This window comes from Pristiophorus japonicus, chromosome 16, assembly GCF_044704955.1.
Source record: "Pristiophorus japonicus isolate sPriJap1 chromosome 16, sPriJap1.hap1, whole genome shotgun sequence".
NCBI classification, from domain to species: domain Eukaryota; kingdom Metazoa; phylum Chordata; class Chondrichthyes; family Pristiophoridae; genus Pristiophorus; species Pristiophorus japonicus.
Genome location: NC_091992.1, coordinates 3,422,298 through 3,435,819, shown reverse-complemented (window position 1 = coordinate 3,435,819; position 13,522 = coordinate 3,422,298). Strand labels below are relative to the sequence as shown.

The 13,522-nt window shown below is 47.9% G+C and overlaps 1 protein-coding gene and 1 long non-coding RNA gene across 6 annotated transcripts in view; one reads left to right on the top strand and one right to left on the bottom strand.

The window, feature by feature from the left end:
- Window positions 1-11,402, top strand: part of aldocb (aldolase C, fructose-bisphosphate, b) — a 30,646-nt gene extending 19,244 nt beyond the window's left edge. For all 3 annotated transcript variants that reach the window (XM_070856889.1, XM_070856890.1, XM_070856888.1), the window contains exons 5-9: window positions 6,106-6,266; window positions 7,290-7,373; window positions 8,530-8,704; window positions 9,332-9,531; window positions 10,569-11,402. In XM_070856889.1, the coding sequence (XP_070712990.1) occupies window positions 6,106-6,266; window positions 7,290-7,373; window positions 8,530-8,704; window positions 9,332-9,531; window positions 10,569-10,664 (716 nt within the window). In that variant the 3' untranslated portion in view covers window positions 10,665-11,402. The remainder of the gene's footprint in view (window positions 1-6,105; window positions 6,267-7,289; window positions 7,374-8,529; window positions 8,705-9,331; window positions 9,532-10,568) is intronic.
- Window positions 1-13,522, bottom strand: part of LOC139226262 (uncharacterized) — a 73,439-nt gene that overhangs the window by 55,618 nt on the left and 4,299 nt on the right. Inside the window, exon 3 of one of the 3 annotated variants that reach the window (XR_011587226.1) lies at window positions 10,837-12,017. The exons of the other annotated variants lie outside the window; for them this stretch is intronic. This is a non-coding gene — a long non-coding RNA (uncharacterized lncRNA). Of the gene's footprint in view, window positions 1-10,836; window positions 12,018-13,522 lie in introns of those variants that run through there. 3 annotated transcript variants of the gene reach the window in all.

Genomic DNA, 13,522 nt, shown 5'->3' with positions numbered 1-13,522 from the left:
AGCAACATACCACTTTGGAGTCTTGGTTGCGGCCGCAGAAACGCCTATCTATCCCCCTTACAATAGAATCCCCTACCACTATAGCTCTCCCACACTTTTTCCTGCCCTCCTGTGCAACAGAGCCACCCACGGTGCCATGAACTTGGCTGCTGCTGCCTTCCCCTGGTGAGCCATCTCCCCCAACAATATCCAAAGCGGTATATCTGTTTTGGAGGGAGATGACCGCAGGGGAGTCCTGCACTGCCTTCCTACTCCTGCTCTGCCTGATGGTCACCCTTTCCTTGTCTGCCTTTGTAACCTTTACCTGCGGTGTAACCAACTCGCTGAACGTGCTATCCATGACATCCTCAGCATCGCACACGCTCCAGAGTGAATCCATCCGCAGCTCCAGTACCGCCATGCGGTCTAACAGGAGCTGCAGCTGGATACACTTCCTGCACACAGTCGTCAGGGACTGAGCCGATGAACTGAAAGCCCTGCCTTTCTACATGCTATTTATGGGTTAGTGTGTTTCAGTTGAAGAATTAACCCCCAATTGTGGAATATTGTTCACTGGAGGTTGAGGCGGAGCCCAAAATGTTCTCCTGTGCCTCATGAAAGGTGGGAAATATTTTACTGGGAGACCAATATGTACAGGCTAAAGTACTTGGTTAAATTTACTTAGTGTAAATCATCATCATCCTAGGCAGTCTCTCGGAGTCGCGGATGACTTGCTTCCACTTTAAAAGTTAGTTCTCGGGTGACTGAGGAGTCCAATGCGGAACCTACAGTCTCTGTCACAGGTGGGGCAGACAGTGGTTGAAGGAAAGGGTGGGTGGGGAGCCTGGGTTGACTCTCGCTCCTTCCGCTGTCTACGCTTGATTCTGCTTGATCTCGGCGCCTTCTCGGATGCTCTTCCTCCACTTTGGGCGGTCTTGAGCCAGGGATTCCCAGGAGTTGGTGGGGATGTTACACTTTATCAAGGAGGCTTTGAGGGTGTCCTTGAAGTATTTCCTCTGCCCACCTGGGGCTTGCTTGCCGTGTTGAAGCTCCGCATAGAGTGCTTGCTTTGGGAGTCTCGTATCGGGCATGCGGACGATGTGGCCCACCCAATGGAGCTGATCAAGCGAGGTCAATGATTTGATGCTGGGGATGTTAGCCTGAGCGAGAACACTGACGCAGGCGTTGTCTGCAAACTGTAGTTCAATGACAGAGAATGGGACTACCTTGGATCTGGCCTGGAGGCGGCAGAAGTTGAACGGATTCCAACTTGTTCTATAGTTTAGCTCCACTCTGGCGGGAAGCTTGCTACAGGTGAGATGAAGCATTGCAGTGAGGAAGATCGAAAAGAGCGTTGGTGCGATGAAGCAGCCTTGCTTGATCCTGGTCCAGATGTGGATTGGGTCTGTGGTGGATCCAATGGTCAGGATCACGGCCTGCATGTCGTCATGGAGCAGGCGGAGGATGGTGACAAACTTTTGAGGGCAGGCGAAACCGAAGAGGACACTCCATAATCTCGGTTGACGGTGTCAAAGGCCTTTGTGAGGTCAAAGGCAGCCATGTACAAGGGTTGGTGCTGTTCCCTGCATTTCTCGTAGTTGTCGCGTGGTGAAGATCATGTCCGTTGTACTCCTTACTGGACGGAATCCACATTGTGACTCTGGGAGGAGCTCTTCCGCCACAGGAAGAAGACAATTGAGGAGGATTCTTGTGATGACCTTCCCTGTGGCCGACAGCAGGGAAACTCCTCTGTAGTTACCGCAGTCTGATTTATCCCTTTTTTTGAAGATGGTCACGATTACGGTGTCCCTGAGATCTCCTGGCATGCTCTCGTCTTTCCAGATAAGGGAAATGAGGTCATGTATTCATGTCAATAGTGCCTCGGCGGGAATTCCATCTGCTCCCGATGCTTTGTTATTCTTCAGCTGACGGATGGCCTTTATTTCCTCGTGCTGGGCTGGGGTTGTGCTGAGCTGGTGGTGGGCAGCATTTTTTTTTTAAATTTCAAAATATACTTTATTCATATAAAAATTTGTACAGTGCATTCAAAAGCAGTTCAGTACATTTAGCTGCGGTCAGCAATCCCATACACTACATTTGGGAGCTGACGGCAGTTCTGTTCAAGTACAATACGGGATACATTGTCGTACATTCAACAAATTACATTACATGTGTCACTGTACAGTACACGGAGCAGCATGCTGCGGGATGGAGTCGAAGACAAAATCTCGGTTAAGGAGATCTTTGAAATGTTCCTTCCGATGGGCGCTGACTGCCTCTCTGTTCTTTGTAAGGGTTTCTAAATATCTAGTCCCTGTTCCACGCAGTTCTTTGACGTTAGGCTTTATAAGAACAAAATTACCTCCCCAGTATAAATCCCTGCAATTTATATTGGGATTAACGAACCCCAAAATACAAACCCTTCGAACGGGTCATTTGCATCGGTGTAACTCGACACCGTTAAACCCATCCACTATTTGACTGCTACAAAGTTACCCAGACCCAATCTCTCAACCCTTCTATGACCTGGCTGGAACAAACATACAATCATTAATTGCTCGGCTGTCTTCTGAAGTTGACTGTAGGCCCTTTTCTTGATTGCAGCTTGTGTCCCGAAGACGCAAGAATCTGTTGTTGTTTCGATTCTGTTTCTGTATGCTTTGTGCCTTTGAAAATGGGTTTTCTTCAGCTTGCAATCCGGAAACAGATTTTCTGTTCCCTCCTGTGATATCTGCTCTCCTGCTGTGCAGCACAATGCAGAACCTTCCTTGGTATGGATGGTTGGGGAATGTGTGAATGTCCCTGTATCTTTTCAGGCAGAAAACCATTGAAGGTGTGAATGTCTCTCTTCTGGTGCTCTGATGATGTCCAATCTCTCGATGAGTCATAGTTTCGCTGCAATGACTGGGACTATCGAATATATGAATGGCATTGTCTGTATTCACTGTCTCTGACCCACTCCCTGGCCCAGGCAGGGGCATGGTGGGCTCCTGCTGTGTGAGTGTCCCTATATATTTTCAGACAGAAAATCATTGAAGGTGTGGATGTCTCTCTTTTGATGCCATTGTCTGTTGATTTAGATCGATGACAGATATAAGAAATAGGAGCAGGAGTAGGCCACCTGGCCCCTCGAGCCTGCTCTGCCATTTAATAAGATCATGGCTGAAATGATCATGGACTCAGCTCCACTTCCCTGCCCGCTCCCCATAACCTTTTACTCACTTATCACTCAAAAGTCTGTCTCTCCGCCTGAAATATATTCAATCACCCAGCCTCCACAGCTCTCTAGGGCAGAGAATTCCACAGATTTACAACCCTCAGAGAAGAAATTCCTCCTCATCTCAGTTTTAAATGGGTGGCCCCTAATGTCCCCGAGTTTTAGCTTCCCCTATGAATGGAAATATCCTCTCTGCATCCACCTTGTTAAGCCCCCTCATTATCTTATATGTTTCAATAAGATTACCTCATTTTTCTGAACTCCAATGAGTATAGGCCCAATCTACTCAACCTATCTTCATAAGTCAACCCCTTCATCTCAGGAATCAACCAAGTGAACCTTCTCTGAACAGCTTCCAGTGCAAGTATATCCTTCCTTAAATATGGAGACCAAAACTGTACGCAGTGCTCCAGGTGTGGCCTCACCAATACCCTGTACAGTTGTAGCAGGACTTCTCTGCTTTTATACTCTATCCCCCTTGCAATAAAGGCCAACATTCCATTGGCCTTCCTGATTACTTGCTGTACCTGCACACTAACATTTTGTGTTTTATTTGATATCCTGTATCATTGACTCTCATGAGGTCTGATTGTTTGGCTGCAATGTTTGAATTAACCCTTTCCTGCCCAGCTCTTTTTGCGGGCTGTCATGCAGTTCTGAGTTTTATTTTTAATAGTCCAATTATTACCATTGCTGGGGGGGTGGGGGGAGATGGATCCTACACCTTGAGTACCTCACCATTCTTGGCCAGCAGTGGGGTAGGATCTTGGGTGCTTGGTGGTCTTGACTGCGCTGAAGAATCCACGCACGTTGTGATTGTCAGCTAACTGCTGGATCTCCTGCGCTTTCTCCAACCACCATCTGTTTTTTTAGGTTGCGGGTTTTTTGTTGGACCTCGGCTGCTTCCTTGCTCTCGTGTTGGGTTGCTGTTTTAAGTTCAGAAATGCTTTGCGCTTGTGGCTGATTAGCTCCTGGATCTCCTGGTCGTTCTCGTCAAACCAGTCTTGGTGTTTCCTGGTCGAGTGACCGAGCGTCTCTTCGCAGGTGCTGATTATGGAGGCCTTCAGGGCGGACTAGGCCCTGTGGGCACTGTGTCTCGGAGTCATTGAGGGTCGCCAGTGAGGCGCTGGCTGAATAGGGCTTTCTTAACGGTCTTTGAGTGCCTCTGCATTGACTTTCCTGCGGCATTGTTTCTGTTGTTGACGCTGTTTTGGGGCTACATTGATGTTGATGGTGGAACAGATTAGGCGATGGTCCATCCAGCAGTCGTCAGCTCCTGTCTTGGCGAAGGTGATGCAGATGTCCTTGCGGTCCCTCGTTCGGATGATGACGTAGTCTAGCAGATGCCAGTGCTTGGAGCGAGGGTGTTGCCATGAGCCCTTGTACTTGTCTCTCTGACGGAACAAGGTGTTTGTAATGCCACGGCCCTGTTCTAGACATTTTGTCAGGAGGAGGGTTTTCCCTACCCGCTCCCTGCCGATCACGTCTCCCCAGAGGTCTGTGTCCTTTCCAACTCTGCCGTTGAAATCGGCAAGGAGAATCAGTTGTCACCCATTGGGACAGGGATTGTTCGAGGCTGGAGTAGAATTCCTCTTTGGTCTCATCTGTAGCATCCAGTGTTGGGGCGTACGCGCTGATTATGTATTTACATAGAAGCTAAATGACACAGTTTGTTATTTTATCAGAATAATACTTAAAACACTAGAATCTGTCTACAAAGGGCTCCATTACCTTCTGACTCTGAGAATGCTCTCCCCTGAGCCAAGCAGACTTGACCTCTAGCACTTCAGCCAGCCAGCCAGCTGTGAAACCCAGTTCGGTAACTCTGGCCAGAACTAGAGTTGTAAACTTTCTTTTCATTTAAAAAAACAAAAAACATTTCCCCTCGACATAAACACACTTGAGCATTTAAGTTCTTCCTCCTTGCCATGGCGTTAATAGTTCAGTGGTAACCATTCCCTCTCTATATATTTCCCTTCGTGGTTCTGCAATTAGGAGGTTGCAATTGACCCTACCACTATCTGTCAATTCCACATATATAACAATACAGTATAAGTAAAGCATGACAGCCACCATTTACAGCCTCAATGCATTTATTTCTTCTCAACATCCTTGTTCAGAACCAAATGAGAGAAATTAAAAGATTTGCATTTCTATAGCGCCTCTCATGGCCTCTGGACGTTCCAAAGCGCTTTACAGACAATTAAGTGCATATGAATTACAGTCATTGGTGTAATGTAGGGATCCCACAAACAGCAATGAGATAATGAGATTTAGGGATTGAAGGATAAATATTAGTCAGAACTTTAGGGAGAATCCTCTGCTCTTTGAAATAGTGGCCATAGGATCTTTTACATCCACCAGAGGGCAGACGGAGCCTCAGTTTAATGTCTCATCCGAAAGACAGCCCCTCCGACAGTGCGGCACTCCCTCAGTGCTGCCCCTCCGACAGTGCAGCGCTCCCTCAGTACTGCACTGGGATTGTCTGCCTGGATTTTGTGCTCAAGTCTCTGGAGTGGGACTTAAATCTACAACCTTCTGACAGAGACCAGAATGCTACCAACTGAAGCACGGCTGACTTATAATAAAGTATTCCAGCTACCGAACAATGTTTTTATAGCTTAAATGGATTTTCTTATTTCATTTCAATGCCCTTGTTCAGAAACAAATGAAGACTGATATTTCTGGTTGAAGATGCTGAAGTCTGATTTGTATTGGTCGCTGTTGGAACAGAATAATGGAATCCTTTCAGAGACACAGCTGGCTGAAGCCAATTTTTAATATCCAATTATCATGTCTTGCATTACAGAATTACAATACAGTGATCTTATTTTGAAAAGAAAGACTTGCATTTATATTTGTGTTGCTGCGGGTAACCGTGCTGGAGGTGGTGTGTGTTGGTTTTGTAGGGCTGGATGGACTGGCCGAACGCTGTGCTCAGTACAAGAAGGATGGAGCAGACTTTGCAAAGTGGCGCTGTGTCCTGAAGATCAGTGACACGACCCCATCCTCGCTCGCTATCATGGAGAACGCCAATGTCCTGGCACGCTACGCTAGCATCTGCCAGCAGGTAACGCGGAACAAAATCCATTGTGCCAGTGTGTTCATGCAGCTGGTGGGTGGGTGTGGAAGTGACCGGGGCCCAGGAGAGGCAAGGGCCCAGGGGCAGCACGGGCCAGTCCACACTGCTGTATCCGTGCAGCAGAGCTGGTCGCCAGTCGTCTTGGGTAATCCTTGCCACTGGACCAAGACCTAGCTCTGTCAAGCCCATGTGGTGGCTGGTGTGCAACAGCCACCACACGTTTAAAAAAAAAAAATCCACGCACAGGCATCTTCCATCCTTCAGGATGTAGTTCGGGATCTGGAATATTAGGTCGTTCATTGAACCACCTGTGAACTCATTCCTTTTTTAGGTGGAAGCAAGTCATCCTCACTTCGAGGGATTGTCTGAGGGTGTAGAATCCATTTCCAGTTGCCACTACAGCAGCCTCATGGGACGTTTTAGTCTGCAGGCTGCCACAGTAAATAATGAGGAGCACGAGTTCCCCACAGGCTCTATTGTAAGTGTACACCCAGTGTGGAAACAACCCGAGAAAGAGGCCCTGCTCTGTCCTGCATGAGCTGATGTCAGTTCTGGACTAGGAATGGGGAAAACCACCACTCCTGATCACTATTCAGTGATGCTGCTGGAATGTCTGCCTGTGACCGGTTGTCCTGTGAAGACCCAATCGGGTTTGGCCTGCAATCCCCTCCACGGCTGAATTGCTTGCTAAATTCCTGTCCAGGCTCACATGTGAAGATTGGTCACTTGGGCAGCTGTGTGTCGCTCGAGAGAATTGGTGGCTCCTGGAGAGGAGGAGATAAACCAGGGACGGGGGTGGACTGTCAGGGATTTTGGATGGGCCTCCAATGTTGTAATGAGAGGAAGGCTGTGAAAACCAAGACAATCCTGCAGTGTTCATCAAGGTGTTGGGAGGCAAGATGGTCATGGGGAAAGCTCCAATGATGAGCAGATTGGAGGTTGGGATTCCTATAGAGTGGTGGGGTTCTGGATCTCTGCATGTCTTCACCATTTTTCCTCCCTGTGTTCCAGCATGGCATTGTTCCCATTGTGGAACCGGAGATCCTTCCCGATGGGGATCATGATCTAAAGCGATGCCAGTATGTCACCGAGAAGGTTGGTTGAAGAAAAGGCTTGTATTTATATAGCACCTTTCATGACCTCTGGATGTCCCAAAGCGCTTTTCAGCCAATAAAGTACTTTTGAAGTGTAGTCACTGTTGTAATGTAGCTGGTATTGACCCGAAGCCAGAGATTGACTCTAAAATGGGGAGAGCAATTTAAAAACTGAGCATGCACATTGGAAGACCAGTGCAAAACTGCTGACTGATGGGGAAAATATGATTGGAGAATAAAACTAATGGAACAGAATTGGTGCTGGCGGACTCCAGGGAGAACTCGTCACTGTCCATGTTAACCTTCAGGGCTGCTGACCAAGGGCCGTGCAGCTCTTTGTCGGCCGGCATGGACACGATGGGCCGAAATTGTCTCCTCCTGCGCTGTAAATTTCTACGTTTCTATGTTTACACTGTGCTGAAGTAATTCAAGCTAACCCAGTGCTGGATAAGACAGTGGGGTATAAGTCCATAGGAAGGATATACATGCACTGGAGATGGTGCAGAGAAGAGCAACAAGACTGACTGCAAGTGTAAGGGGGTTGCAGCGGGAGGAATGGGATAGAAATTGGTCATCGGTGTGCCAGTTTTCCAGGCGGAATATGGGGGCAAAAATACTGAGTTTGACGGGGCTATGCCCTGCACCCCAGGGATGCTTGGAAAATATCCATTGCCACATCGGCCTCGGACAATGTTCAAGCGTCCAGGGTGCACGCCTAAAACACACATTAGGTCCCTTGCGTATGTTAATGAGCAGCCCATCGCATGTTTTAGCCTCTTTTGGTTCCCTTTTGAGAAATTGGCCTGCATGAGTGGAGCAGCCATTGAGCTTTTCCGGGTGTGGATGCAACCTAGGAATCGGCCGCTTCTGCAAGTTTAATTTTGTTTTTAAAATTCGGGAGGACTGGTGCAACAGGAGCTAGCATCTCACCTGAACTATTGTAACCGGAGCCAACTTCGGGCCAGTCTCTGGCCTCGTGGCCGGTGTGTGTGTGTGTGTGTGTGTGCGCAGCTCTGATTCACAACCCGGAAACAGGGCCAAACAAATTTCAATCTCGACACCAGCAAGAAAACTAAAAGGGGGCGGGGAAAAGGAGAGAGGCATTTCTCTGTGCTGGACTTTGGTGAATTATAAAGTCTTCCCTCTCTGTGTTTCAGGTATTGGGGGCTGTCTACAAGGCCCTAAGTGATCACCACATTTACCTGGAGGGCACCCTGCTGAAGCCCAACATGGTGACTGCCGGCCATTCCTGCTCCATCAAGTGCAGCCCTGAGGAGGTGGCCATTGCAACGGTCACTGCCCTGCGACGCACTGTGCCACCTGCCGTCCCAGGTACGTGGCCCTGGTTGAGGGGCTTGCTGTGGGTTTGTGCGCTGTCCGGTATTAATGGGGCAGAGAAAGTTTGTGCAGTATTAATGAGTGATCATGAGGGTATATTTTTTTTTCTCTTTCTCCACAACCCCAGGCCGGGTTGAGTGATGCTACAATGTGGAGAGTAGTGATGTCTAAATGCTTGAGGACATAGTGCCAATCAGGGGCACAGTATTTATTCTTGGAAGATGGTCAGTTTGCATCATGCTGTGCTCCCCACAATCAGCTGACCTGCCCGGTGCTGGAAGGTGGATGGCACCTTCAGGATAAAAAGTTAGCAGAAAATAATACCCCCCCCACCACCACCACAGAAGTGTCATACTAGAGTCTACTGCACAGATTACATTTTTTCACATTTTAAAGATGTACAGACTATTAGAAACCTCTGGGATTAATGAAGGTATGATGTTTTGAATGTATTCAAGCCATGCATTGCACCTCACTCACCACCCGCACCTTGCTTTAAGTTTCTGCACGGAGCTCCTTCAGCCTGGTACATATTGTAAATAGCCCGGCAAACATGGCATCAGCAAACATAGCGCCTACACACTGCAGGTTCTGACCGTCTCTCCTTCTACTTTTACTCAGGAGTCACTTTCCTGTCCGGAGGGCAGAGTGAGGAGGAAGCCACCATTCACCTCAACGCCATCAATAAATGCCCGCTGCCAAAACCGTGGGCACTGACCTTCTCGTTCGGCCGGGCTCTGCAGGCCTCTGCACTGAACACCTGGCGCGGGGAGAAGGAGAACATGCAGGCAGCACAGGCCGAGTTCATGAAACGTGCCGAGGTAATGATGCTTCCTGTCTGATCTGCAGGCCTGTACTGCAGGAGGGATGGTTACAGACCATGCCAATGGGTCAGTGGGAGCAGAGAGCAGACCGTTCCAGGTTTAATCCCTGGTCTGTGCTGAAGAAGCTGCTCCTTGCGTGTTGTGGGCTTGGTGCCCGGGATGCAGGTTTTGTGGGTGAGGTGGGGAAAGCACTGGATTCCACCCCAGATCACGATCCAGTCGCCATGTGCGTGAACATCTGGTCATGACCAGATCAGGCTCGGGTCTGATGCCCCACTGAATTGGTTGATCGAGTCGATGGGAGTCTTTTACCCTCCTCGTCATCCTCTGGTGAGAGCAGCACCTGGATCTGCTTTACAACATTAACTTGCGTTTATATAGCACCTTTTTAAAGTAGTAAGATGTCCCAAGGTGCTTCACCAGAGCATGAGCAGACAAGATTTGACATTGAGCCACATAAGGAGAAATTGGAACAAGGGACCAAAACCTTGGTCAAAGAGGGAGGTTTTAAGGAGCCTCTTTAAAGGAGAAAAGAGAGGTTTAGGGAGGGAGTTCCAGAGCTTGGGGCCCAGGCAGCTGAAGACACGGCCACCGATGGTGGAGTGATTAAAACCGGGGATGTGTAAGAGGACCGAATTGGAGAAACACACAGATCTCGGAGGACTGTAGGGCTGGAGGCGATTACAGAGATAGGGAGGGGCGAGGCCATGGAGGGATTTGAACATAAGGATGGGAATTTTTAAATTGAGGCGTTGCCGGACCGGGAGCCAACGTAGGTCAGTGAGCACAGGGGGTGATGGGTGTGCGTGTGTGTGCATGTGTGCGTGTGCGTGCGTGCGTGTGTGTTGGGACAGGAGCCTTGTTTCAGTAGCCAAGAGGAGAGTGATTTTATCCGGGCTCCTATTTTTAACGGTCGTAGTTTTGTTTACTTCAGTGCTTTCTGGTTACCAGGTTTTTTGGGGGATTTTTTTAAAACAATATTTTTAAGTATGCTTTGTGCTTCAAACCCTGTTTTTCTCTGGTTTGTTTTTTAGGTTAACAGTTTGGCTTCACTGGGACAGTACGAGTCGAGCAGTGAGGGCGAGGGTGCAGCTGGCCAGTCTCTCTACATCGAAAACCATGCCTACTGAAAGGGAACCACGGAGCATACAAATAATAATTAAAAAAATGAAAAAAAGTTTTAAATTCTCATTGGGCTTCTCGTGATTAGCTGACCCACAGCCTCTGCTACCTTGTATATCGTGCCTTCACGGCCTGCATTGTGTTGCTGTGTAGCTGAGATATAACCCTAGGAGTGCAGGCAGCAACACTACTTGCTCTGTGCCTCCCCCCCCCCCCTCACCCCGGGTTTGTGTAGTTTCACTTTACAATACCCTCCACCGGTTATGCTGAGACCTCGAATACAACGCACGGTGTTTTATTGCTTCGTTGTAAGATTGACCTTGTTTTGGTGTCGCCTGCATTGCCCGTTAATCACCTGGGATCGTGGTGAAAAACTAAGCTCTGAATAATGACTTGTAGATCAGAGCTTCACTGCACTTTGCCTCTTCACGGTGTGAATGTGTTGCTGTGGCTTCCAAAGTGAGCATTACAACATAGGAGGTGACTGTACTCAGAACAAGGGTAATTATAACTTAACACACGCAAGTCGCAATTGGTCAAACAGTGCTCACTCTGTTCTCTCCCTGTCCCGGATGCGGAGAAACTCACTGTTGGTATATTTCTGTGTGTATTCTGAATACTTGACTGTAGAAGCGATTTACATGGGAGCATTGAGTGTTGTGTTCAAAAGTATTTTGTGATATATAGTTCTATTGTACTCACTCCACACCTGCTGGTAAATAATTACAATAAAGATGGGGAATAAACCCGCGTGTTACTTTTTCTTACTCATTTTAATGTTTTAGATTCCTATTTCTTCATCCAGGTAGAAAATTCCCCGGGCACCATTCCATCTCCTTTCAAACCTGGTGTCATCACTCCTTTTCCCCAAAGAACACCTTGCTCTCTCCAATTACCCTCCCTCTCTTGTACATTGTTCTCTGCCTCGAGTCCCTCCCTCCAGTCAATGTCCTGCTCACAGCACTGAGACAGTCTGGGCACTGCTCCAAGTGAACCCTCTGACTGTGGTGCACTATCCCTCCTTGAACTTTGTGCAGCGTGTGATATGGTGACCCCTGCCGCTCCCCTTTGAGCGTGTCCTTGGTTGGTGATCCTCCTATCTATTCGAATGCAGCCAGCCCGTCTCCAGCTTCTTTGTCGACTTGTGCATGGTCATCCTTCCTTGGTCTCGCCCTTGTCCGCATGTTGCCCCTGGGTGACATTCTCATCCGGTAAGTGATCACCTTCTACATCTTGTCTGGTATCAAGGGATGGATGAGGCACAACTTCTTCTAACTCTCCAATTTCAATGTCTGCCACAAACTACCTTGCCATGGTTTCCATGTCTCTATCCTCTCACTCACTGGACTGAACATAGCTGTCTGAAAGCACAGGATCAGAACGGTTACAGCACAGGAGGCCATTCGGCCTGTCGCGCCTGTGCCGGCTCTCTGCAAGAGCACCTCAGCCAGTCCCACTCCCCCGCCCTATCCCCGTACCCCTGCAAATTTTTTCCTTCAGCTACTTATCCAACTCCCTTTTGAAAGCCACGATTGAGTCTGCCTCCACCACCCTCTCAGGCAGTGCATTCCAGATCCTGCCAATCGCCTTAAATCTGTGTCCTCTGGTTCTTGACCCTTCTGCAGATTGGGAACAGTTTCTATCTACTCTGTCTGGACCCCTCATGATTTTTAAAAATAAAGGTTCATCATAATATCCTTGCTTTTGTACTCTATGCCTTTTATTTATGAAGCTCAGGATCCTGTATGCTTTTTTTTTTAAACTGCTTTCTCAACCTGCCCTGCCACCTTCAATGATTTGTGCACATATACATACCCCCCTCCCCAGATCTCTCTGTTAGTGCACCCCCTTTAGGATTGTATATATTGCCTCTCCTCACACTTTGGTAGGAAAAACATCGCTTTGCACGTTTCTGCGTTAAATTTCATCTGCCCCGTGTCCGCCCATCCCACCAGCCTGTCTGTCTTCCTGAAGTCTATCCCTCTCCTCCTCATTGTTCACTATACTTTCAAGTTTTGTATCATCTAAATTTTGAAATTGTGCCCTGTACACCCAAATCCAAATCATCAATATATATATATATATATATAAAGCAGTGGTCCCAGTACCAACCCCTGGGGAACACCACTGTATACCTTCCTCCAGTCCGAAAAACAACCGTTCACCACTAATCTCTCTTCCCTGTCACTGAGACAATTCTGTATCCATGCTACAAACATTGTCCCTTTTTACAAACATAGAAAATAGGTGCAGGAGTAGGCCATTCGGCCCTTCGAGCCTGCACCACCATTCAATCATGGCTGATCATGCAACTTCAGTACCCCACTCCTGCCTTCTCTCCATACCCCCTTTTATTCTATGGGCTTCCACTTTGCTGGCAAGCCTATTATGTGGCACTTTAGCAACACCTTTTGGAAATCCATGTATGCCACATCAACTGCATTGTCCTCATCAACCCTCTCTGTTACCTCATCAAAGTATCAATCAAGTTGGTTAAACACAATTTGCCTTTTACAAATCCATGCTGGCTTTTCTTAATTAATCCACACTTGTCCAAGTAACTATTTTGTCCCAGATTATCGTTGCTAAAAGCTTCCCCATCACTGAGATTAAACTGAGCGGCCTGTAGTTGCTGGGTTTATCCTTGCATCCTTTTTTGAACAAGGGTGTAACATTTACAATTCTCCAGTTCTCTGGCATCACCCCTGTATCTAAGGAGGATTGGAAGATTATGGCCAGTACCTCTGCAATTTCCACCCTTACCTCCCTCAGCATTCTGGGATGTGTCCCATCCAGTCCTGGTGACTCAGCTACTTTTAAGTACAGCCAGCCTTTCTAGTACCTCCTCTATCAATTTTTATTCCAT